Source organism: Macadamia integrifolia, unplaced genomic scaffold, assembly GCF_013358625.1.
Source record: "Macadamia integrifolia cultivar HAES 741 unplaced genomic scaffold, SCU_Mint_v3 scaffold2313, whole genome shotgun sequence".
In the NCBI taxonomy this organism is placed as follows: domain Eukaryota; kingdom Viridiplantae; phylum Streptophyta; class Magnoliopsida; order Proteales; family Proteaceae; genus Macadamia; species Macadamia integrifolia.
In genome coordinates this window covers 49,081-72,376 of record NW_024868630.1, presented here as the reverse complement: position 1 = coordinate 72,376, position 23,296 = coordinate 49,081, and the positions used below count along the sequence as shown (strand labels likewise).

The window sequence follows — 23,296 nt, the reverse complement described above, 5'->3', positions numbered from 1 at the left end:
TGTACACTGGATCAAGTGATTCCAGAAAGCATGAGCAACCTCCCTTTCCTTTTTCCTTCTGTTGTATTAATATAAGTATTTAATTTATACAGAATATGGAGCTGATTCTAACCCGAGTTGTGCACATTCTCTAGGATTGATTCTTGGTTTGTTTTCTTCATCTAGCAATAGTGATCTGCTAAGGCTTTTGGAGAAAATGCATTGAGGGCCTGCAACTCTCCATCTATGTCGGCTCTGAAACCTTCTGGAGATCTTTCGAGGGTGGTGCAAGGAGGTGTGAATGCTAGTGGTGGGAAGGAAGAAGATACTTCTGTCAATGTTTTCAGAGATTCATGCTGGGAGAAAGGTGAGTCTTCTTTGGGGAAGAAGGATGGTGTTAATGGAGTTCCTTTTGCTTCTCTATTCTCATCAGATGTGTGGAGGATCAAGGAGGGGTTTCAAACTCAAGTTTATTGATCCAGTCATGATGGGTGACCAAAAGGTTGCTAATTGCCCTGGTGAAGTTGTTAGAGGACAGATTAGCAAATGGAATAATGCTCTTGTAGGGCATCTCCTAGGGAAGAGACCAACTTTTCATTACACTAAGGAGGTTCTTCTCAAGATGTGGAGGATTTCAGGCAATGTTGAGATTAATTTGCCTGAAAGTGGTGTTTTCGTATTCAGATTTAACTTGCAAGAGGATAGAGATAAAGTCTTGGAAGGAGGACTGTGGTATGTTCAGCGTAGGCCCTTGTTCTCCGCTCTTGGAGTAAAGAGATATCCTTGGGGCAAATCACTTTTATCTTCTATTCCGGTGTGGGTAACTTTACCCTATCTTCCTTCTCAATTCTGGACTCTAGAGGCTTTGAGTGCAATTGGGAGTGTTATTGGGCATCCAATATCATTAGATGTGAGGACTAAGACATTAGAGAGATTGTCTTATGCAAGATTGTGCGTTGAAGTTAATGCCTCTGAACAACTCCCTTCAACTGTAGCAATTAAAGATGAAGAGGGTCGCATATTTAAACAAGAGATCATGTATGATTGGAAGCTAACCAAATGCTCTGCATGCAAGGTCTTTGGCCATTCGCTGGAACAATATGGTGAAACTCCGGTGGCCAAGCATAATCGGAAAACTAAGCCAGTGTGGAGGAAGAAGGATGATGGTGTAGAGCCTACACTGCCAGCTGAGAAAGAAGAACCTTCTTTGCATAAAAGTGGTGTCTTGAGTAAGGCAGCCGATTCTACATTTACTCAGAATTCAATTTCGAATTTGAATTTTGAAAATAGGGGAGTAGATGAGGAGGAATTTTTTTGCTGGCAGCTTTAGGGGCAATTTGATTCCATACATAGAGGAATCGTTTACCCATGTCAATGCTTTTACTATTCTTCACGGGTTGACCGAAGAGGTTCCAATTTCTATTTCTAAATAATCATTGGCTGAGAATGAGGAAGAGGAGATAATTGAGGAGGATGTTATGGAATGTCAGGATAATGATGAGGTGGATGCTGCCTTCAAGTTGGCTTATTCTAACGTTTTGGCTTTTGAGGAGGAGAATTATTTGAAGTGCAATAAGGATATTATGTTGGTTAGTAAGGTGGAGTTTTTGGAGGAAGGTGAGGTGGCAATTAGTCCATCTAGAATTGGAGTAAGTCATGGAGTTGTTATGGGTAGAATTTCAAACGGGGAGGACTTTCTTCTTCAAGATACGGTGGATGTGTCTTTGAATGGCAGGAGGGAATCTAGTGATTCGGTCAAGGGGGACAAAATGAAGGTTGATGGCGATTTTATAGGGGAGATAGCTCTTGGTTCGAACTCCACATCTTCTAAGGAGCCGAATGAAAAGAGAAAGGAACTGATTGGGATTGATTGTCAATCAAATCCTATTTTTTCTCTTAATTTGGAGGATATTATTAGTAAGAATTCAAATTCAAATTATAGAGGGGCTGAGATCGTGGAAAACACCAAGGGACGAGATTTATGCTCCAATGTGAATCTTATCTAAGATTCTCTTGTTATTGAGGATCACTTGGATGATGAAGGGGCAAAGTCAACTTTCTTTAAGCATAAGGGGGATGACTCAGCCAAGGAAATCCCTTATATCAACCCCTTGGCCACTGTTTTGACTTCCTCCCAAATTCTGGTTGAGAATATTCCTAAGAGAGGTATGCTTCATATTCCTGTCATTTCTTCCTCTTCTGATATCTTAAGCCCTAGTAAGGTTCGGCCTTTAGAGGGGACAAAAGGGGAGGACCTATTCAGCCTAAGAAGATGTCTTTGCAAGCCAAGAGAGTTGAAGTATCTTCCTCTTTTCACGAAAATCAGGTTGAATGGGGGTCTTAAGTGTGGAGCCAGGAAGGCTATGGGGAATCATTCTAAACATGATTCTTGATGAATTTTCTATGCTGGAATATTAGGGGTTTAAATGCCCCGGAGAAACAATAAAAAATTTAAGATGGGTATTATTCTTGACACCAAGGTTAGAAAGGATAAAATCCCCCCCCCCCCCCCCATTTTTCATTCTCTAAAAGCTAGTTGGTCTTTCCTGCATAATTGTCAAGCTGATATCCCTACAAAAATCTGGGTGGGATGGGATAATACTCACCTCCAGGTTCAGGAAGTTAAGACTACTACCCAATTAGTGCACTTAAAGGTTAAATTAAAGGGCTCGAGTATGGATTTTTGTTGTAATGCAGTGTATGCCAGTAATGGGGTTGATGATAGAAGGGACCTTTGAAAGGATATTATAAATTTATCACATGGAATTTCTCTACATGAGGATTACTTGGAGATTTTAATGTTGTTCGTAATCAGCATGAAAAAGGGGGGGGGGGGGGAGCCTATTAGAAAAATTCCTGTTGATGAATTTAATAATTGCCTCTTCCAGTCTGATTTATTGGATTTAAAGTGGAAGAGAGAATTGTTCACTTGGAGTAATGGAAAGGGAGGGCAAGGCAGAGTTTCATGTAAATTGGATAGAGTGTTATGCAATAATACTTGGATTGATCAATTCAAATATTCTGAAGCCAAGTTCTTGTGTCCAGGAATTTCAGACTATAGTCCTATCCATTTGTCTATTCTTGATGATAAGAATTATGGGCCTAAACCTTTCAGGTTTTTTGACACTTGAATAACCCATCAAGATTATGAGAATGTTGTGAAGAAAGGGTGGAGCTATCCGGTAAATGGCAATTTAAATCATTTGCTTAAATTTGCAGCTAAGCTAAAAAATATTAAACTTGAGCTCAAAGCTTGGAATAATGACAAATTTGCTGATGTGTTAAGGCTGTTAAGGAAGCTAAAGGGAATCTTTTTGATATTCAGGACAAGGTATCAGCTGTTCCAGATGACCCATCTCTTGTTATCTTGGAGAAAGAAGCAAACAATGGGTTGTGGGAAGCTTTGAAGGTGGAGGAGAGCCTTCTTAAGGAGAAATCAAGGGTTAAATAACTGCAACTTAGGGATAGTAATAACATTTTTTTTCATTCAGCTATGAGAAGCAGGCAGCATAGGAATGAAAGGAGAGATGCGGTTGTGGTGGATGACCCAAATCTAATAAAGAAGGAGGCTGTGGAATTTTATAAAAATCTTTTTGGAATGGATTTGGTAGATGATGGCTTTTGTCCTAACAATATTCCCCTTCAAGGAGTTTTACCTAACAAGCAACAGTGGATGCTAGAGAAGGATGTCTCAAATGAAGAAATTAGAAAGGTGGTGTTTGTCATGAAAGATTCCAAAACTCTTGGTCTAGATGGGTTTAGTTCTGGATTCTTTAAAAATTCATGGGAAATACTGGGAGAGGATTTATCTCTGGTATTGAAATGGTTTTTTAGAAGATCTATCATGCCAAATTCCATAAATCATCCTTTCATCAACCTCATCTCGAAGTCTGGAGATCTTTCTTCCTTTGCTGGATTTAGGCCTATTGCTCTTTGCAATGTCATATACAAGATTATTAGAAAGATCATTGCTAATAGGTTACAGGAGGTTATTGGTGATGTGGTAAGCGAAGACTTTCATTAAAGAAAGATTGATGCTGACAACATTTTGATTTGTCATGATATAGTTCGTGGTATTGAGAAGAAGAAATTATCTCCAACAGCTATCTAGAAGATTGATCTTCACAAGGCCTATGATTCTCTTTGTCGAAATTTCTCTTGGAGATCATGGAAATGATAGGATTCCCTTCTAAGATTCTTGGATGGATTAGAACTTGTGTTAACTCCCCTTTTTTCTCTATCCTTGTGAATGGGAGTCCAACATATAACTTTGTTGGAAGAGGAGGGGTATCAAGCAAGGGGATCCTCTCTCTCCATACCTGTTTACCATGGCTATGAAAGGTTTCTCTGGAGTTATGAGAAGACTGAAAGTGGATGCGCAAATCTCTCTCATTCTAAAGTGCAAGAAAAGTCACCTTTCCCATCTCATCTTTTCCAATGACCTCATGATTTGTGAAGGCGGTTGGTGACTCAGTCACTGGTAGTTTGGGGGCTCTAGATGAGTTTGCTTCCTACTCTGGGTTGCATCTCAATAAAGTTACGTCCTCTATTATTTCAGGGGGCCTTACTCATTCTAGCAGAATGCAACTTCTGGAATTAACGGGTTTTAAGGATACCAAATTACCAATTGAAGGTCAACTTATTTTAGGAAAATTGAAAATAGTGGACTGCTCTCCAATCTTGAACCTAGTTCATAGGAAGCTTGAAGGATGGAAAGCCAAATTCCTATCCTATGTGGGGAGGCTCTAGCTTATATCCTCTATTCTTCAAGGCTGCTATATCTATTGGTCAAGCATCTTCAGGCTCCCGGGTAATGTCATTTCTAAATTGGAATCTATTTTTTCCAATTTCCTTTAGTCTGGCCCTTCTCTTGAGAGGATATTTCACTATATCTCCTGGGATGCTATCTGCAAACCAAAACATAAAGGAGGCCTTGGCCTCAACTGCATTAAGGAGATGAATGTTGCCAGAATTATGAAGCAAATTTGGTGGATTGCCTCTCAAAAAACAACATTTAGGTCAATTGGATCTATACTAGAAATCTAGAAAATGATTCCATTTGGATTGTAAGACCTTCCTCAAATCCTTCTTGGGTTTGGAGGAAAATTATTAACTACAGAGATATTATGGAGCCTCATGTGCACCACCTCATTGGTAATGGTAGATTGACAAACCTTTGGTTAGATAATTGGCACCCTTCTGGTATTCTTATGAAGAGATTTGGAGATAGAATTTGATATGATGCTGGATCCCCTAGATTAGCTAAGGTAGTTGATATTCTAAGGGAAGGAGAGTGGCATCCTAGTCTACCTACTTCTATGGAGCTTATGGAGACTTGGGGAACTCTTCCTAATATCCACAAGCTTCCTTATGCTGATAGGGATATGGTGGTATGGAAAGGACACTCTTCAGGATCCTTTTCCACCAAATTAGGTTGGGATATTGTGTGGAATCATGCATCTAAGATTGAGTGGATGGATGTTGTGTGGTTCAATGAAAATATTCCTAGACACTCTATTACTACTTGGTGATATTTGGTGAATGCCCTTCCCACAGAAGATAACTTTATAAAGCATGCTGTTGGAGTTTCTCCAAACTGTGTTTTTTTCTTGGGCTGGTATGGAAGATAGGAGCCATCTTTTCTTTGAGTGTCCTTTGACCACTAATCTTTGGAATGAGATTCTATCATTATGCTCTCAACATGGGAGACCTCATGGCTAAATAAAAGGACACTGCAGTTTGGTTAATATGAGTTCAATAATGATGACCCTTTAAAAAGTGTTGGAAGATTGGATTTTTATGCAACTATTCAGCATGTTTGGCAAGAGAGGAACTTTAGAATTTTCAAAAATAAATTGAAAACAAGGATCCAAATCCTATATGCTATTGTCGAAGATGTCAAAAGCAAATGTGCGGGCCTCTACTTTTCAGGTGTTTCTACTCTTAGAAATCAGTACTTAGTGGAAAAATGGAAGATTGACATGAAGTGGATAGTGAAGATCCCAAGGGCTTGCTCTTGGTTTAATCCACCAATCTCTATGGTAGCCTTGCATTGTGATGGATCCCTAAAACTGGATAAGGGTTATTATGGAGGAATCATCAAGGATAACAAAGGGGAACCCATTTTAGCTTATGCTAGTATAGAGGATTTTGCTTCAGTACTTCACATGGAGTTACTAGCTATCTTCAGAGGCATAACTCTATGTATTGAGAAGAACTTTACAAAGGTTTCAATCAGGTCAGATTCAAAGCTTGCAGTGGACATGTTTAATGGAGTGATCCAAGGCCCTTGGGATACTCAAGTTATTAAGAGAAGGATTTTGCAGTTGACTAACTCTTTTGCCTTAATAGAGTTCAAGCATGTTTTGATGGAATTAAATAAGTTAGCAGACTACATGGCTTCTCTTGGACCTCCAATTGAAGAAATCCTGATTATGCCTACTGAGTTCCCTAATGATCTGAAGATGTTTGTGGAAGAGGATGCAACCAACATAGTGTATTACAGAGTCTAAAGTGCATTTTCTATGATTATTATAATTTTCTTTTTCTTAGCAAGGCATGTCCTGCTTGTACTGGGAATTCCCTAACCTTTCTCTAGGTCTCTCCTAAGAAGGTAACAAGAATTGGCTATTTTCTGTACTCTATCTTTTTTTCCTCTTTCAGTACAAATATACAACTTATCGAAAAAAAAATATTTAATTTATATTATAAAAGAAAGTTTCAAAATTATGACATTTCCCATTGTTTTACTTTTACCTTTACTTTTACTTTTGGGTTTTTAGCTCAAAAGTGTTGGAGGGAAGTTTTGAATGGAAAATTCAAAACATAAAAGCAAAAGCCAAAGACTTGTCCTTTAGGACAAGTTGTTTAGTCCCACATTGAATAAGAGGAGTGGAAATGCAGGTATATCTAGACTTCTTACTTAAGGGTGCAAGCCCTTTGGAGAGGAACTCTCCCACTTCTCATGTGTGTGGAGGTGCTTGGGTGCTTTTGAATCGCGTGCTGACCGGCCGTGGCAGAGGTCGAGGTCGGGTTTGGGTGTGGGTGTGGGTGTTGGTCAAAGGATTCTTATCTTTTTACACCACACACCAATTTTGAATTTTTAAATTCAAATATGTATAGGTATGTAGATACCCACCCATACGTACAGGGATGTGTTCATACATAGATAGGTCTATATGAATACAAAGAGGTGTCTATACATGGACAGGTGACTTTGTACTGTGTAAAGGTAGCACCCATATGAACATCTATATACATAGTATTTTGTCTATGACAATACATTTTTAAGGATACACACTCTCTCTCTCCCTCTCTTCCTTCTCTGTTTTGAATGTTGCATAAAACAGTGTCACAAAACCTGCTTAGTGAGCCTAGCCTTTCTCTCCCAAAGGATCAGAGTTTGTGTACAATCAGACAAAGATCAGAGGTTGTTTTATCTTGGAGGTAAAATGCAAGAATCCCCAATTGTACTTCTGTAGGGTGCGTTCAGACCTTAAGGAGAGTATCACCTTCTGATACGACTCAACCTACTCTGGTTCGTGGTTCGTTTGCTTCAACATCAGTGATGGTCTGCTATATAATTTGTCTTCTACACTATTGAAATACTTCCATCTATATAGCGGTCTCATATGGATATTCTTTCATAACACCTTCGCCTTCTTCTTCTTATCTTCTCTTCTTCTTCTTCTTCTACTCCTTCTCTCCTTGCTATGGCAACATGCAAAGTGTAACTGAATGATACATGAATTGAGGTTATATACAACCCTAAGTCAGTTTGGTCGGGCTAGGGAAAATGTTAAATTACATTAATATGTAATTTCCAGCTCATGGTCCCACTATACCCATGCATGTATACACAGCTCTAAGGTCAGTATACATAGCACATGAACTCCAATACACTAAGCATAGGGTGCACTATTGTAGGGAAGTCCTGCATAGGATTAATGCACTCCACCACTGCAAGCTTGTGGATACTTGCGGTGGCCGTTGCTAAACTGGAAACGCTTTTTAGTCTTTGTGTCTATCCACAGTGGGCAATGTACCTTGGTTACTTACCTCTAATTTCTCTGGTCATGGAAAGCCTTCCAATAAAACTGGCATGAGGTGCACTGACAAGTGTGGTCATCCTTGGCCTCCATGCACTCCACCACTGCCAACCAACCAATAGTGGAGCTTTTCAAGTCCAGTTCCTTGTCTGATTAACGGAAATAATAGATGTGTTAGACCAGGGTATTACCAACTACCTATTGGGTCCTTGGTAGGCCTAGTACAAAATCCATACTGAGGTCCTCCCAAAAATCCTTTGGCATCAACAATGGCATGTACAACTATGTATTTTTACTCTATCCATTTTCCATTTGAGACGCTAGCATTTCCTTAAGATGGTTGCAACATCATTGTTCAATTGTGGTTAATAGTAGCTTTCTTCGATACTCGCAGCCACCATGTAGGTCTTAGATCTCATTTTCTTGCAAGGATATATATGGGATGAAGAGCTGGTTCACTTTGAACATATAGTCATCTACCATATAAAAGTCCCTTATAATTTTATTTTATAGACACTTCTCCTAGGGTTAGCAAAGTCTTCATCTGCCTCATATAGCTCCTTCATGCAATTAAGCCTGACAACCTCACTTCTTAATGTAATCAAAAGAGTAATGTAGACACCCAATTTTGTCACCCTCCCCTGGCTATGATGATTTATGGATCGTGGATGCGATCTCTCACTTCTGATCGACAGAGGTGACAATTAACTAAGGTAACCCAACCCTAAAAATCCCATGCGATAGAAAAAAGGGCCCAATTATAACTTTTTATATAAAAGGAATTCGGTCCTAGATGACCATACAGATGTATAGTACTCGGAATCACGATTCCAACGATGTATGGTAGGTCAAAATTGGACCATCGGTTCTCCCGCAACCATTCCCAGAAGTTACTCTATAAGCACCAAAACCCTACCCATGCAAGCCCCCACACCTTGCCTTGAGTGCCCAAACCCCGCCCATGCAAACCCCCACACATTTCCTTGAGTTCCCAAACCCCGCCCACACATGCACCAACCTTGCCCTACATTGTGCATCCCCGCACACCTTTCGGTTTCAAGAGTCCCAACACCCCTGCATGAGCCCCGGCTCCCCCTCTGTCAAAACCCTGTATGCACTGGCCCGATGCCCCCGTTGAGCCTTGGAGCCCCCTGTTGGATCCCCGATGCACCCGCTGAGGCCTTGACGCCCTGATCGAGCCCCAGTGCCTCCGTTGGTGATCGAAATCCTTATTTCGATGATCGAATTTGTGAAGAAATTATTTCTTCACCCACTTGTGTATTCTGCATTGCCCCGCTAGCGTACACTACACTGTGACCCCCCATTGTCTCAAAAATGCATCTTTTCATCTCATTGGCCCAAGAAAGTATCTCTACACCTCATTGGCCAAAGAAATTCACCCTTCACCCTATTAGTCCAAAAATTCATTTTGTAACCCATTGGCCAAGGAAATTCCACTTTCCTCCCCATTGGTTTAAAAAATCTATAAATACCCCCCTCCCTTTGGTTTTACACACTTAAGCCTCCTAGTGAACACCCCTTGTAGAGAAGCTCTGCCCTCTCTCCTCCCCTCCCCCCTTGAGGTTCTTCAAGTCTTCGGAGAGATCTTCATAAGATCCGAAGTGTTCTTTGGATCTTCGAAGTTTTCTTCAGGCCTTCAAAGTTCTTCAATTATTTATTTTTTTTGAGTGAGCATTTTGTGTAGGAGAAACTTTGCCTTAGTCCCCCCTTTGAGGTTCTTCAAGTCTTCGAAGTTCCTCAATCATTTAAGTTTCATCAAGCCCTCCTATAGCCTATTCTTAGAGAAAGCTCTACCAGAGTGCCACCTCAGCCTAGCCCTCCCATAGTCTTTTCCTAGAAGAAGCTCTGCTAGAATGCCACCTCAGCCTAACCCTCCCATATATACCCAGCGGAAGCTTTGCCGGAGTACCACCTCAGCCTAGCCCTCCCATAACCTATTCCTACAGAAAGCTCTATTGGAGTGCCACCTCTGCTTAACCCTCCTATATCCTATCCCCAGTGGAAGTTCTATTGAAGTGCCACCTCAGTCAAAATCCGAAACTAGCCCATCCTTAGCGGAAGCTTTGCCAAATTGACACCTCAATCTAAGTCTGAAAGTAACCATTCCTAGCTAAAACTTTATTCGAATATTACCACAATCAGCATCTCTTGAAAAAGGAAGTTGGAAGTCAAGACCATCTTCCCCTGAGCTAGGAGAATTCATAAGAAAGTTTATGCCAACACTAATCGGGGGTCCATCCCTCTTGAGTCGAAACAGGGGTCAGGGTTAGGTATAACTTCTCACCCAAATTAGCATAATGTAGACTTCATACTGACCTTGTTTTACTGTACATAATTATTTAACTTCAGTTAATTAATATATGTGTGATAACTTAGCCATACATGTAGAATAGGAATAATTATGAAAAATGTTCGTTCTTAAGCATCTAGTAGGAAGACATATTGAATCGGGTAGATTGGGTGCCTAATGCCTTCCCAACTCTATAACTTAACACATATCTAAAATCTCTGGACCAGTTCAACTTCCGAGCCCTTTTCTCAAGAATTGGGCCCACCCCTGGGTCCTAGGCCCATAATCCTAGGTGGTGACTCCAAACCCTTTTGTATGATCCCAATCCGCCATATTGAACCATCATCGAATCCCCATCTCAATGATGATCTTTACATTCCTACGAAATAGGCCTCCATATATCTCCGAGAGGCGGTATGGCAGTGCGGGGCCTCTAGGTAAGCACACATGACACACCCCTCCCTAAGAAAGAGAAAGAGAGGAGAGAGGGCCGAATGCAAGTCTTTTTTCCCCCAAGGTAAGAGAATCTCCAGCCGCTACTCTCACAGTGGCGACTCCACTGGGGACATGTCAAGCTTCCGACATTAGATGCTACCATTAAATGCAAGAACATTTTCCACCACATATATTTGAAAATTTGTTTGGCTAACCCCATATATGTAATTGTATTCGCTAACCACATCATGCATTGTGCTCCAAGTGAAATCATTTGGCAAGGGACTCCCTATCATGCCCACACCCTCGGAGAGGTCAGTAAATATTATGGAGAGTACTTTGAGAGCAAATGGTAGTTGCTTCCTATACAAGGGTGTGAAGTATTATTAAATGACGAAGATGTTCGTATTTATCCCAGCAACCTCAGGGAGGTCCGTGCACTTTATGACATTCTGAGATCGAATAGTGATAGTCTCGTATTACACTTTTACAGACAATCACTTACGGTTCCACCACCCCATGGCCAGTTGCTTAACCTAGTGTGTAGTTATGAGTAATGGGCAAGGAAGTCACCCCCTTGATCTCATACCATTGGTTATATCAAAAGGATCACGTACCTTGCATACATAGATCCTGTCAAGGAAGCCTTGTAGGTCCTATTGCATCCACTGCATACTCACATCATGTAGGAAATAAATGGAGAACGCTAGGAACACCACAAGCTGATCTATAGAATGTATTTGAGGTCTTGAAAAGGAATCTTCCTATAATGCATTATAGTCATAAAGAAATGCTCTCCTAAGTTGGTTTTAGATAAAAGGTGTCCTTCCTCCATAGAAATGAAAATATGGATGATTTCGTATATGTGACTCTGGGGTGATTCCCTTTTAGGTCCTGTAAAATGCCAAATTATCTAAATGACCCAAGAAAACTAGGAGGAAGGCCACTTAGTGGGGTAAGATAAAGGAAAACATGACTTTATTGGCGGAGAATATCTTAAGGAATATTTTGGTCTAGCCATTTGTGTGAATCTCCCACCTATAACATCGAGTGGACTAGGGGCATCAACCCCTATCCACTCCTTATTATTGAGTGGACTAAATATTGGATGAATCATTGGTTGACAATTGAGTGGACGAAGGAACAAAGGTTTGGGAATACAAGAATCCTAAAATAAGCCACTTTTGGTTCAGGCACAATTCCACAACTCAATTATTCTCTGCGGTCTATCTAGACATGTCAGGGTAACCGTTAACTCATTTAAGTCCAGTGTCACCTCCATCGTCTCTCTGAGACTGCCTGCTTCCAAGTGATTACAGTCCAGTTCACATGGATCCACACAACTATGAATCACCTGAACAAGCATGGGTCCACCCCGTAGAGACCTTGCAGACAGAAATGGTCGAGGTCAAGAGAGGATTAGCCTAGATATTCCACATGCTCCAAAACCCTCCCAGGACTGATACCAAGATCGAACCGGCGTCAACTATACGAGAGTTGAAACTGAACGGAGCTATGGCTTATTGTGGGAATTCTTCTCCAATTAACTCAGGAGAATCGGCGCAAGTCAGGCCAACTGGTCAACAAGGAGTTTCACCTACTCATCCGAATGGTCAATGAGGAACCTATTGCCAAATCCCTCTGCCCAGAGTTGTATTGAAGATGAGGAAGAGGAATTTACGGTGCATGTCCAAATGGAACCTCCGGAGACAGAGAAAGAAAGAAAACTCAGAGGGCAATTGGAAAAGTTAGAAATTTGATCCAAATAGGAAAGAGTTTAAAAAGTTAAGTGGTGGATTCTGATGAGATGAAATTCTTTTCTGGGGCAAGAATCCCCAAGATGTTTATATGGCAGACCGATAGATTTGACGAGTCAGGGGATCCCAAGGCTCATCTTAAAGTCTTCCTCAGCATCACCAAATCATGGCAACTTGCTGACAACCAGATGGGACAAGCCTTTATGTTAACCTTATTAGAATCAGCACTGAGATGGCTCATGCAGTTGGAGTCTGCCCAAACCTAGAATTGGATAACAGTGGTGAAAGCCTTCACCAAGCAATACTCAAACACCGAAGTAGATGTGAAGCGTCGAGAACTTGAGATGTTGAAATAGTAGCCCAAAGAAGGATTCACCACCTTCCTAATGAGATTTAGAGATAAGGCCACCAAGATGGCAAATCGAGCCTCTGAAGCAAAGCAAGTAGAAATGTTGATTGAAAACCTGTCTAAGCCTTATTATGGTGTTCTCTACTACCAACATCTGCAGACTTTTGATGCCTTGATAGCCACATGTACACATGTGGAAAACAGAATCCTAAGGGATGCCCAGTATTAAGGGTCCTCTTAAGATGTGGGAAAGAACACTAGAGTTGGATGAAGAAAGGGTCCCAAAACCAATATGGTAGGTGCGGTCCAACAAAAAGGGTGAATAGCCCAAACTACGCTAGACCTGATTCCTCTCAAGGGATACGTAGGCAACTTGACGTGTGCAAGTGCAGTCTCAACAATCTTAAGGCAATATGTTGGTTCCTAGATTAATAATCAAGGTATCTAAAAAGATCATCATAGCTTGTGTCCCCCAAGAATCGTCATTTGGCATACAAGGCCATTAGGTATCGGTCATTCACCTATGGTCCTCCAAATTCTTATCCAGAATTTCACCCCCAAAGTCGCCACGTGGCACCAATATATCAAAGTCAGTTCATTCTCCATCCTTTATTAGTTAAAGAAAAAGAGAGTTTGATGCAACAGTAGTAAATTTTTGGTTGTATCAATAGCTAATGAGTGATACTTTGGTAAATCATCACGTCTCCTCTTTGTTTGTGATGACTGCAGGAAAAATCATGAACTCTTTTGATGAAACATTGAGAAAATGGACCTTGGACATAAACATAATGGCACCAGGACTGCTAGAATCTATGAATATATCAATGCTCAGTCAGATTGGGTGTGTAGAATTACATCACAATTTACTTCGATAGGTGCCTCAACACTGGGATACCAATCTTCACGTATTTCAGTTTGGTTTGGTTGAGATCTGCCCAACTCTCTAAGAATTCCGGGTTTGTATGCTATCTTCACCTAAAGGCAAATTGATTTAATCATCTTTGAAGAAAGACTACTCAGAAGAAATTCAGGACTTCTTTGGATGGGAAAAGGAGGAAGTGAAGTAGTTTGTTAGATATGGGAAGATCGACATTCTGAAGGTGACCAAGATCTTCATTCAGTATCTATCACTGGGAGGAATCCATCAGTAAATATCACAGGATGCTTATCTACTTTGCATAATAGCTTGCTATGTTCTTCGAACTCCTAGATGTGGTGCACCACTTATTTTGATAAAAGTGGTAAAGCAATTGAAGGAAGGAGGTGATATCATCCCCACAGTCCTTGCAGAGACACTTAAAGGGTTTGATGACATGAGCCATGGCCATAGATTTGGACTTGATCATTATCAATGAAGTCCTGCTATTTTTCAACTTTGGTTACTTGAAAAACTGAAGCTAATCAGGCTGTTAAATGGATGCCAACTCAAAGCTCTATGTTACCAAGATAAGAGGGAAGCCCTGAAATTCAAACTCATCGCTGATTGGGAAGAGTACCTACAAGGAAGAACTGCACAAGATATTGCATAGAAATGCCCAGGGAAGCCACAAGAAGATTTTCTAATGAGACCTATGGATGCAACTATGTTAGGTTGATGCACTTAACTCACACGTCCTTTTACTTGCCTACTTACATCAGCCAACAGTATGGACTGAAAGCAAAGGACCCAGAGGAGTTAGTGAAACTTCTACCCAACCTAAGAACTGTCTCCCTATATCATTACCTACCTATCTTATTTATGGTAGGAAAGTTATTTTCATATAATTCAATTGGTAGTGATGTGAGGTGATATTTGAATTTTCGTGTTATTCCGATTATTCTAATGAAGACTTGAGTTGTGGAATTAATTGTGCCTAAAAATTCAAGATTTTTAAATAAAGGAGATTTTTTTTATGCTAAAAATAGATTTCCATCTATAAAATGCCAAGTCTGGCAAACAAAATATAATTATATATATATATAATAAGAATAAATATGGGGAGGGAAAAAAGAAAAAGAAAAAGATATACATATGCTGGTGTTTACAGGAACTACAAGAATAGATCCCTAAGAACCAAAATCCTCATCTGATCTATACTCGAGGTCATCCTCATGGAACATCGAGGAGCTAGCATGTGTCAATCTCGAGCTCGCCATCCTCTGAGTAAGATCCTGAATCTATTTGTGCTGTGGGGCAATCTATTGTTGGCAAGAGTTGACTTAGCTCCTTAAGGCAGTATTCTCTTCTTCCTGGGAAATATAAGGAATGGTCAAGAAAAAGAGTAATAAAGAAGAAGGACAAGTTTAGAAAAAAGATGATACCTTATCAAGCACCACCTCACACAAACTCTGGTGCATACTCCAAATCTCGGCATAGGCCTCCGGAGATACCTGATGAAGACCATGTCAGTCAAAAGTAATCAAAAGCCAATCAAATGAGAAGTGGTTGGATACTCACACAATCATATGGAATGGGCAGCCCAAGAGAAGCATCTCTATCTAGTCTACGCTCCAGGAGATGAAGGATACTGGGATGGGCTGCATTGGGATAAGACCAACCCGGTAAACCATGAAAGGGGATAGTGGCCATCCTTAGAGATCCACCTACAATAGTAGAAGGCCCAGCTTGGGAAGGATCAAGAACATCCATTTATGGCCGAATAGAAGAAAGGGCCTCATGCTATGTCCTTCGCTGAAGGAACATCAATCAAAGCAAAAGAAAAAAAAAATGGATTTGAAGTATAAAAAGGACATTCGAGAAGAGAAACATACCACTGGGCCTCTAGAACCAAAAGGAATACAGACTGTCTCTTCCTCAAGGAAGGTCTCATAATCCCTGTTCCGATCTAGGAGGGAGTTGTCCCACATTCCTTCAGTCAATCTCTCAATCTGATCCATAGGGATGCACTTTGGGTGATGGGTGGTGGATGGAGGAAGACAAGGAGGGAAGCGCATGTCAGAATCGAACCACTGGAAGGTGACCCGCTCTCCCAAATACCAGGTGTGGCCCCAGATACCCCTGAACAGAACTCGGTTCTCTGTCAAGTGCTTGGGCTGAGCTTGGGCTGAGTGGCTTCGCCAAGGTCAGGAAACCTAAGATGCCGAAATGGCCTCCAATTAACTTGCAAGTTCGGAAGAAGTAAGTACAACAAAAGACATAGGGAAATTCAATGCCAAACATGACTTACCTTTGTAAGCCCATTCAAAAGAGAATGAGCAGTGGCCCCTGGAGGATGGCGGTGGCCCCTAAGTACCTGACCATTTCCTTATCTCATGGCTACGGGGAAGAACGATGCTTGAGGATCCTTCAGTATGGTGGCCATAATCTCCAAGTGTTCATAACACTAGGGCTGAATTGAAAAGTCAAAGTAAGGAGGTGCAATCAAATGAAAGGAAATGTGTGTAGGGATAAGAAGTTACCTAGAGAATGTAGCCCACTCCCTTGAGGCCCTAATCTCCATATGATAAAAGGTCAAGGGCCTGTAACAAAGTAAGTGTAAGTGGCCCCACCCCAATCCAAATTGTCTACCTCCCAAAGGTTTCGGAAGAGAATAGCCATGGGATATCCACCCCACCTCGAAGGTCGCTAAAAAGACATTGATCCATAGTAAATAGAAGGAAAGAACGGGTCACTTGCATAATGTTACCAGGGTTCACCCCTAGGCCAATCCTCCACCAACAGGCACTGATCTCGCCTAGGCGAACATGTTTCTGATCATCCTGGATGTCGACGCCCATCAACTCTATGAACTCCCTAGTTTTCAGAGTCTCAGGAAGGTTTAGGGGCCTCTCCCCAAATGGTATGCCTCTCAAGTCATGGAAGCACAAGTGCATGATGGCAATCTCGCCTATAAGGAGATATAAAGAGTGAGTACTCGGCCACCACCACTCAATCAGCCCTCCTGCCAATGCCTGACTAAACTTTCTGGTCTCCAGTGAGACTAATCTGCTCAAGTAAGATGAATCAACTATCTCCTTGACCTTGTAAGGAAGCACTTTGTACCAATCTCGGGCCAAATTTGGATGACCATATCTGGCCAATGCAGGTACTCCCCCATTGAACCTCTAAAATAAAAAATAAAAAAATAAATTAAAAAGATAAATTGAAAAAATAACAAAAATAATGAATAAATAAAGAGAAATGAGTAAAATGCAAAGACTCACCCATGTGCCCCATACGGAGTTGCATATGTGATCCTGAGTCCTCTGGAGCGTCTGTCCGGTATACCAATCCACGAGACCCTCCTCCCCCTAAGATGAAGTACCGCAACTCTTCGCGCCATCTAGCCGGATTCCTCTGCGAGTCCTTCTCTTTTTTCTCTCGGCCCCTTGAAGTTTCACAAATTGTAAAAAAACCCAAAATGATTTCAAATTCTCAAAATGGCTCCTTCCTCAAGAACTTTGAAGATCTTCAAAGAGAGGATAAGGGGGTGTTTGGTTCGGTAAATCTTTGGGATGACATTCTTTAGAATGATAATTCTTAATTTTTGGAGTTGTTTGGTTCCACTAGGATGACCCTCATAAGTGAGCACCCTACTTCCCATGAATGACCATATTACAAAGGATGTGTTCCAAATCTGAGTTTACCTCAACACTTAAAACTCAGATTTGAGCAACCTTTTTACCACCTAGTATAAAAGGAGAAAGTGGAAAGAAATTCTCTACGGAAGCCAATATCTCAACCCGCGAGAAACATGTACTAGCCTCAAGACAACCAAACGATTTTTCGAAAAGAAACATAATTCAGAAGAATGTCTATCAAAAGATTGACATTCATATCCGATACATACACCACTTGATTTACCGAACCAAACACCCCCTAAAGAACTTCAAAAAAAACTTGAAGATCTTCAAACAGAAATTTAAAGAAACCCAACAAAATGCAAAGAACTTCGAATCTTCAAGAAAATGCAAAAACCCATGCTCACCCACTCACAAATCGTTCCCAACTCTGAAAAATTGGAATAAGAAATGAGCAAGAAGGGGGGACCATTTTTTATGGTTAAAAAATTCGTTTTCCAATATATATATATATATATCATTTTTGAGATTCCAATTCCAATGTGTAACTCAAAGATTCTTGCCACAAAATACAAAATTCAAAGTAAAATCATGTGGTAAGTAAAATTCACATCACACTCATGTGGAAGGTAAAAATCAAATTCAAGTGGAAAGTAAAATTCAAAGTAAATTCATGTGGTAGATAAAATTTACATCACATTTTTTTGGAAGGTGAAAATCAAATTCAAGTGGAATGTGAAATTCAAAGCAAATTTATGAGGTAAATAAAATTTACATCACATTCATGTGGAAGGTAAAAGTCAAATGGAAAATAAAATTCAAAATTATATTCATGTGTAAGGCAAAAATCCAAATACAACTAAATTCATGTCACTCTCATAAAAAGCAAGATTCAAATCAAATCAAAAGCAAATCATGATTCCAATCCAAAGGTTCAAATTCAAGAATCCCAATCAAAGTACAAAAGTAAAAATCAAGAAAAGAAAGAATCTCATTGAACCGGCCCTAGGTGGCCCAATTTCATTGAACCAGCCCCAGGTGTCCCAATCTCATTGAACCGGCCCCAGGAGGCCCAATCTCTTTGAATCGACCCCAAGTGGCCCGATCTCATTGATCAATTCCAAGGACTGGTGGAAGGAAGCCTAGCCTAGGAAGAACATTTTTAAGCACTAACATCTTCTGTAGAGAGGGCTCAAATCTCTACAAATGATGGATCAATTAGGGAGGGCTCAAATCTCTACAAATGATGGATCAAGGGCATTTTCAAGCACTAACATCTCCTATAGGGAGGGCTCAAATCTCTGCAAATCTTCTGCAGGGAGGGCTCAAATCTCTGCAAATGATGGACCAAGAGCATTTTCAAGCACTAACATCTTCTGCAGGGAGGGCTCAAATCTTTGCAAATGATGGATCAAGAACATTTTCAAGCACTAACATCTTCTGCAGGGAGGGCTCAAATCTTTGCAAATGATGGATCAAGAACAAATTCAAGCACTAACATCTTCTGCAGGGATGGCTCAAATCTCTACAAATGATGGATCGAGAACAATGTTCAAGCACTAACATCTTCTCCAGGGAGGGCTCAAATCTCTGCAAAACGATGATTCAACATTTTCTAATAGGATCGAAAGGGTTAAAATTTCTTGCTTGCAATCGGCGGCCCAGGTAAGATCCTAAACTTTAAAAGAGATATTACCTGTTGCATTTTTCAACTCTATCATTGATGAGCTAGATGATGGTAGTACATGCTCCGAGTGACAAAATGTGATCGTTCTTTTCTTTGCCCTTCAGCTATTGGTACATGCCTCAGCCAAAGAGAGGCATTCTGTAGACACCCAATTTTATCACCCTCCCCTGGCTATGGGAAAATTCTGATGAACACATTTATGTGTGAAATCTAGGGTAGTAAAACATGTATTTTACATATTTAGAATGGACCTACCTTGGGTTTTACTCTCTTTTTGTAGGTTTTATATTTTCAAGGCCTTAAGGACTATCGGGCGCTATATCTCCAATTTTACATGTAAAGAGGTCCTGTTTCTTATCATGGTTACAAAGAAGATAAAATTCTGACCAAGATGGATGTATTCAATTAAAAGTACACATCCATTTGGTCACTCGTACAAGTGATTATTATTTTTGGGTCAGAAAAAGAATAATGAATTAGAACTGAACCGAGATGCAAAACCAGCCCATCTGCAGTTGTCCCAGGGGTACAAGGAATATTCAAAATACCAAAAGGATCGATGGACTTCCCTTGAGTGATTGAAGATTCATTTTTGGTAACAACAACTACTAAGTGTAGTTGGTGAGTTGTGGTGTGCAAAATCCCTTGCTCATTAGGAGGTCTCAAGTTCGAACCTCTTGGCTATCATTTCTTTTTGAGTTTTTTTTAGAAGATTTACTCTCTCCTACTCATCACTATCGATTCAAGCAAGAATAGAGGTCGTCCAAGGGGATTTCTTGCGTAGGAGGAGAGAGAAAAAAGAGAAAAAAGGGAGAAAAAATAGAAAAAAGAAATCAAAATCATAGGAGATCTTCTCTCCTACAATTCTCTCTCTCTTCTCTCTCCTCCACCTCATCACATAAATTCAGCCAAGAGATTGAGCACAAAAGAGAAGAAAAAAAATATAGGGAAAAAAAGGCAAGAAATAAGAAAAATACCATACTTCCTATTTTCTCTACTCTCTCTTCCCATCCACCTCATCAAAATCATCCAAGGGGGTCCACCCTTGGACGTCCTTCTCTCTCCCTTATTCCCTATAAAAGGGAGTCCACTAAACCCTAAAGGGTTGTTCCCTCTCTTGCTCTCTTTTTCTCTGATTTTTAGTTCTGCTCTCCTTCTAGTTCTAGTTCAAGTTCTTCTTAGTTTTTCTTACTTTAAACAATTTTGTAATTGATTTTATTTCATTAATGCAATGTCTTTTATTTTTATTATTTATGTTATTCAAGTTATTCAAAGGTATAATAATTTTAATTTCTAGTTCTGGGTTTAGTTCTAGGTGACAAGAGCAAGCTGTGGAGCATCTCCTTTCAAGTTCAAGTTTCTCTTTCAGATTTGTTTTCTCTAGTGCTAGTAATTTTAGATTTGGTTTATTCCAGATCTGGTTTTTAGTACTGGTAATATTTCAAATCTCAATCAAGTTTTCAAGTTAAAGTATTGAAGTTCAAATAAGTAGACTTCTACAATAGCCTTCTCACCTCTCTCTCATTCCCTCTTCTTAAACCTATTCATTCTTAATTTAAGATTTAAATTTCAGTTTTTACTTTGATGCTTTCCCATTCCCCCAAGGTTCATGGCTAGATTATGCATAGGCATGGAACCATCCTTTTATTTTGATTATTTATATTGCATCCCTTCCCCTAAAGCCAAGTAGAAAACCCTTGTAAGAGTACTCTCTAGTCAAGTAGGGAAGCTCATATTGTTTATAGTGCATCATTCGGGCTAAGTAGAGATACCTACTTACGTGTCTCTCTCTAGCTTTTTTCCCTTTTTATTTTATTTATTTACTTTTCAGCACTTTTTATTTCAGTTATTTTTTTTTTTAATTACGTGGTTTGAGTATTTAAATTCCTAGATGATGAATGGTTAGGGTTAAATGTGAATGGTTAGGTCGTTCAATTTTTATTTCAGTTGCAATTTCAATTTCCCTAGATGTGTTGGTTAGGACATTTTAAGTTGTATTTGTGTTAGGACGGTAGTTAGCAATCAATCATTACACTTTCGCATTACTAAAAGAAGCTAAAAATAAAGTAGCTGCTCTCCTTGCGTTCGATCGTTAGCTACATTGATCCGTACGCTTGCAGTTACTTTTAAAATTCAAACAAGTTTTTGGCACTGTTACCGGGGAGACAGTTCTATGTTATTTTTCGCTTTCTTTTGGTAAATTAAAGTGCTTTGTTTTCTTTTTTCCTTTTCTTTTATTGAATTCCTGAGAAGAACAACTTGCAATAATAGTTGTATTGGTGGAGGTCGCCAAGCCTCACAGTATGATAAAGATATGTTTCTCCCTATAGTAGTACCTCAGGAATTGAATTGAGCAACCCCAGATCCCTACCGGTAAGCTCCCAAAAATAAAAACAAAATCAAAAACAAAAAAAAAAATCCATTCTTTTGTGCTTATCTTATTCTAGTTGCGGGTAGTTTTCTGTTGTATGAGTGCTAGGTGGATACGTACTAGTGCGAATAGGTTAAAAAGAAGAGATCCAACAAGTAGTGACCATATACATTTGCTCTCTTTTATGGGAGACCAACAGCAAAACCCTCCACTTAAATCTCTGAAAGATAGGTTATACCCTACTAGAACAGCCCAATCTTCCTGCATAGTTCTACCACAAGCACAGGGCAATAATTTAAGCTCAAATCTCAATACATCACTATGTTGCCCCATTTTCACGGGCTGACCTCTGAGGATGCATACCTATTTCTAAGGGAATTTGAAGAGGTATGTGTTCTAATTAAGATCCAATAGCTTTTTGATGATGCAGTTAAGCTTAGGTTCATCACTTTTGCATTAAAAGACCAAGCTAAGAAATGGTTGTATGGGTTACCCACAAATTTCATAACCTCATACAGTTCATAGTTGTCTTCCTTAAGAAGTTTTTCCCAACTCACAAGACCAATAAGCTTAGAAGTGATATCCTTTAGTTTAGGAAAAAGCTTAGTGAGTCCCTTTCAAAATTTATGGAGAGATTCAACGATATACCCCAAGAATGCCCCCACTATGGCCTAGACTTATGTCATGTATGTCAAATAATTTATGAGGGTCAATCAACCCAAGAGAATGAAAGAACCATAGGAGGAAAAGGATATTTTGTGGACGGGTTAGTAGTCAAGAAAGCCCACTTGGATAGCCTAATTAAAAGGATTGAGGCTATTGTTCTTAGAGAGCCATCATCAGTCAATTTGGTTAAGATGCATGCGTGGTGCCAGTCCCCTGGACATGTCATGGAAGAATGCCCCAACACCTCTAGGGGCACTTCCAATGAAAGTGTGAATGTATTATATCATAATAATCTATATAGTAACACTTACAATCTAGGATGGAGAAATCACCTAAATTTCTCCTAGAACCAGAGCAATCAAATAGGGCCTTCCAATTTCCATAATCAATGTCAATCTGAGCCCAAACGCCTCCCTTTGCACAACAACCTTTTGTCTCGAATACTTTTCCTAGGCCAAATGTAGGACCTCAGGCTAGTTTCCCTAGTCCCCCTCTCCTATCATCTTATCAAAAATCCCTTGGGTTTGCCAACACTGGAGAGTCAAGTAAGGTAAGTGATTTAGAAAAGAATATAACCCTTTTCATAACAAGCCATCAAAATCTTATGTGAGAATTCTCCCAAGTTTTCTTAATTTTACGTGAAAGGGAGAAATGAACTTTTCCCAGTCAACCAGAGCCTAACCCTAGGCATCATCAACCTGTTAGTTCATAAGCACCTCCTTATGCATCATTGAATGTAGTACAAAGTCAGACCCAAAAAGGGCCCTCCAATCAATGTAATGTTGTTTATGCCCTTAGGAATAGTAGAGAGTACCAACATAGTGTTCCTAAATCTTCTCCATCTATCACTCCTGTCAACTCTCCTTCTGTTGAGGACATAAGTGTGCCTCTTATTCTAGGTTCATCGGATGAACCTAAAGATTCTTCTGAAACTAAAGACAATTTGGTTGAGGAAACCAACCATGATTCTCCTGAAAAAGGGTAAATCCCTTACAGTCCTTATATTCCTCTTGTCCCCTTTCTTAATTGGTTGATAAACAAAAAGAAGACTACTTCATGGACAAAATTTTAAGTCTTCAAGAAGATAGAAGTGAACATCCCTCTTTTGAATGCCATATCCCAGATCCCCACCTATGCAATGGTCCTGAAAGATGTTCTTGTAGGTAACATTATTTTCATAATTACTCAACCTA

At 40.0% G+C, this 23,296-nt stretch overlaps 1 protein-coding gene across 1 annotated transcript; it reads left to right on the top strand.

The window, feature by feature from the left end:
- The first annotated feature begins 466 nt into the window (after positions 1 to 466).
- LOC122066273 lies at positions 467 to 1,309 on the top strand. The gene has a single exon (XM_042630091.1). The coding sequence runs from the start codon at positions 467 to 469 to the stop codon at positions 1,307 to 1,309; it is 843 nt and encodes a 280-aa protein (XP_042486025.1).
- The last annotated feature ends 21,987 nt before the right edge of the window (positions 1,310 to 23,296 follow it).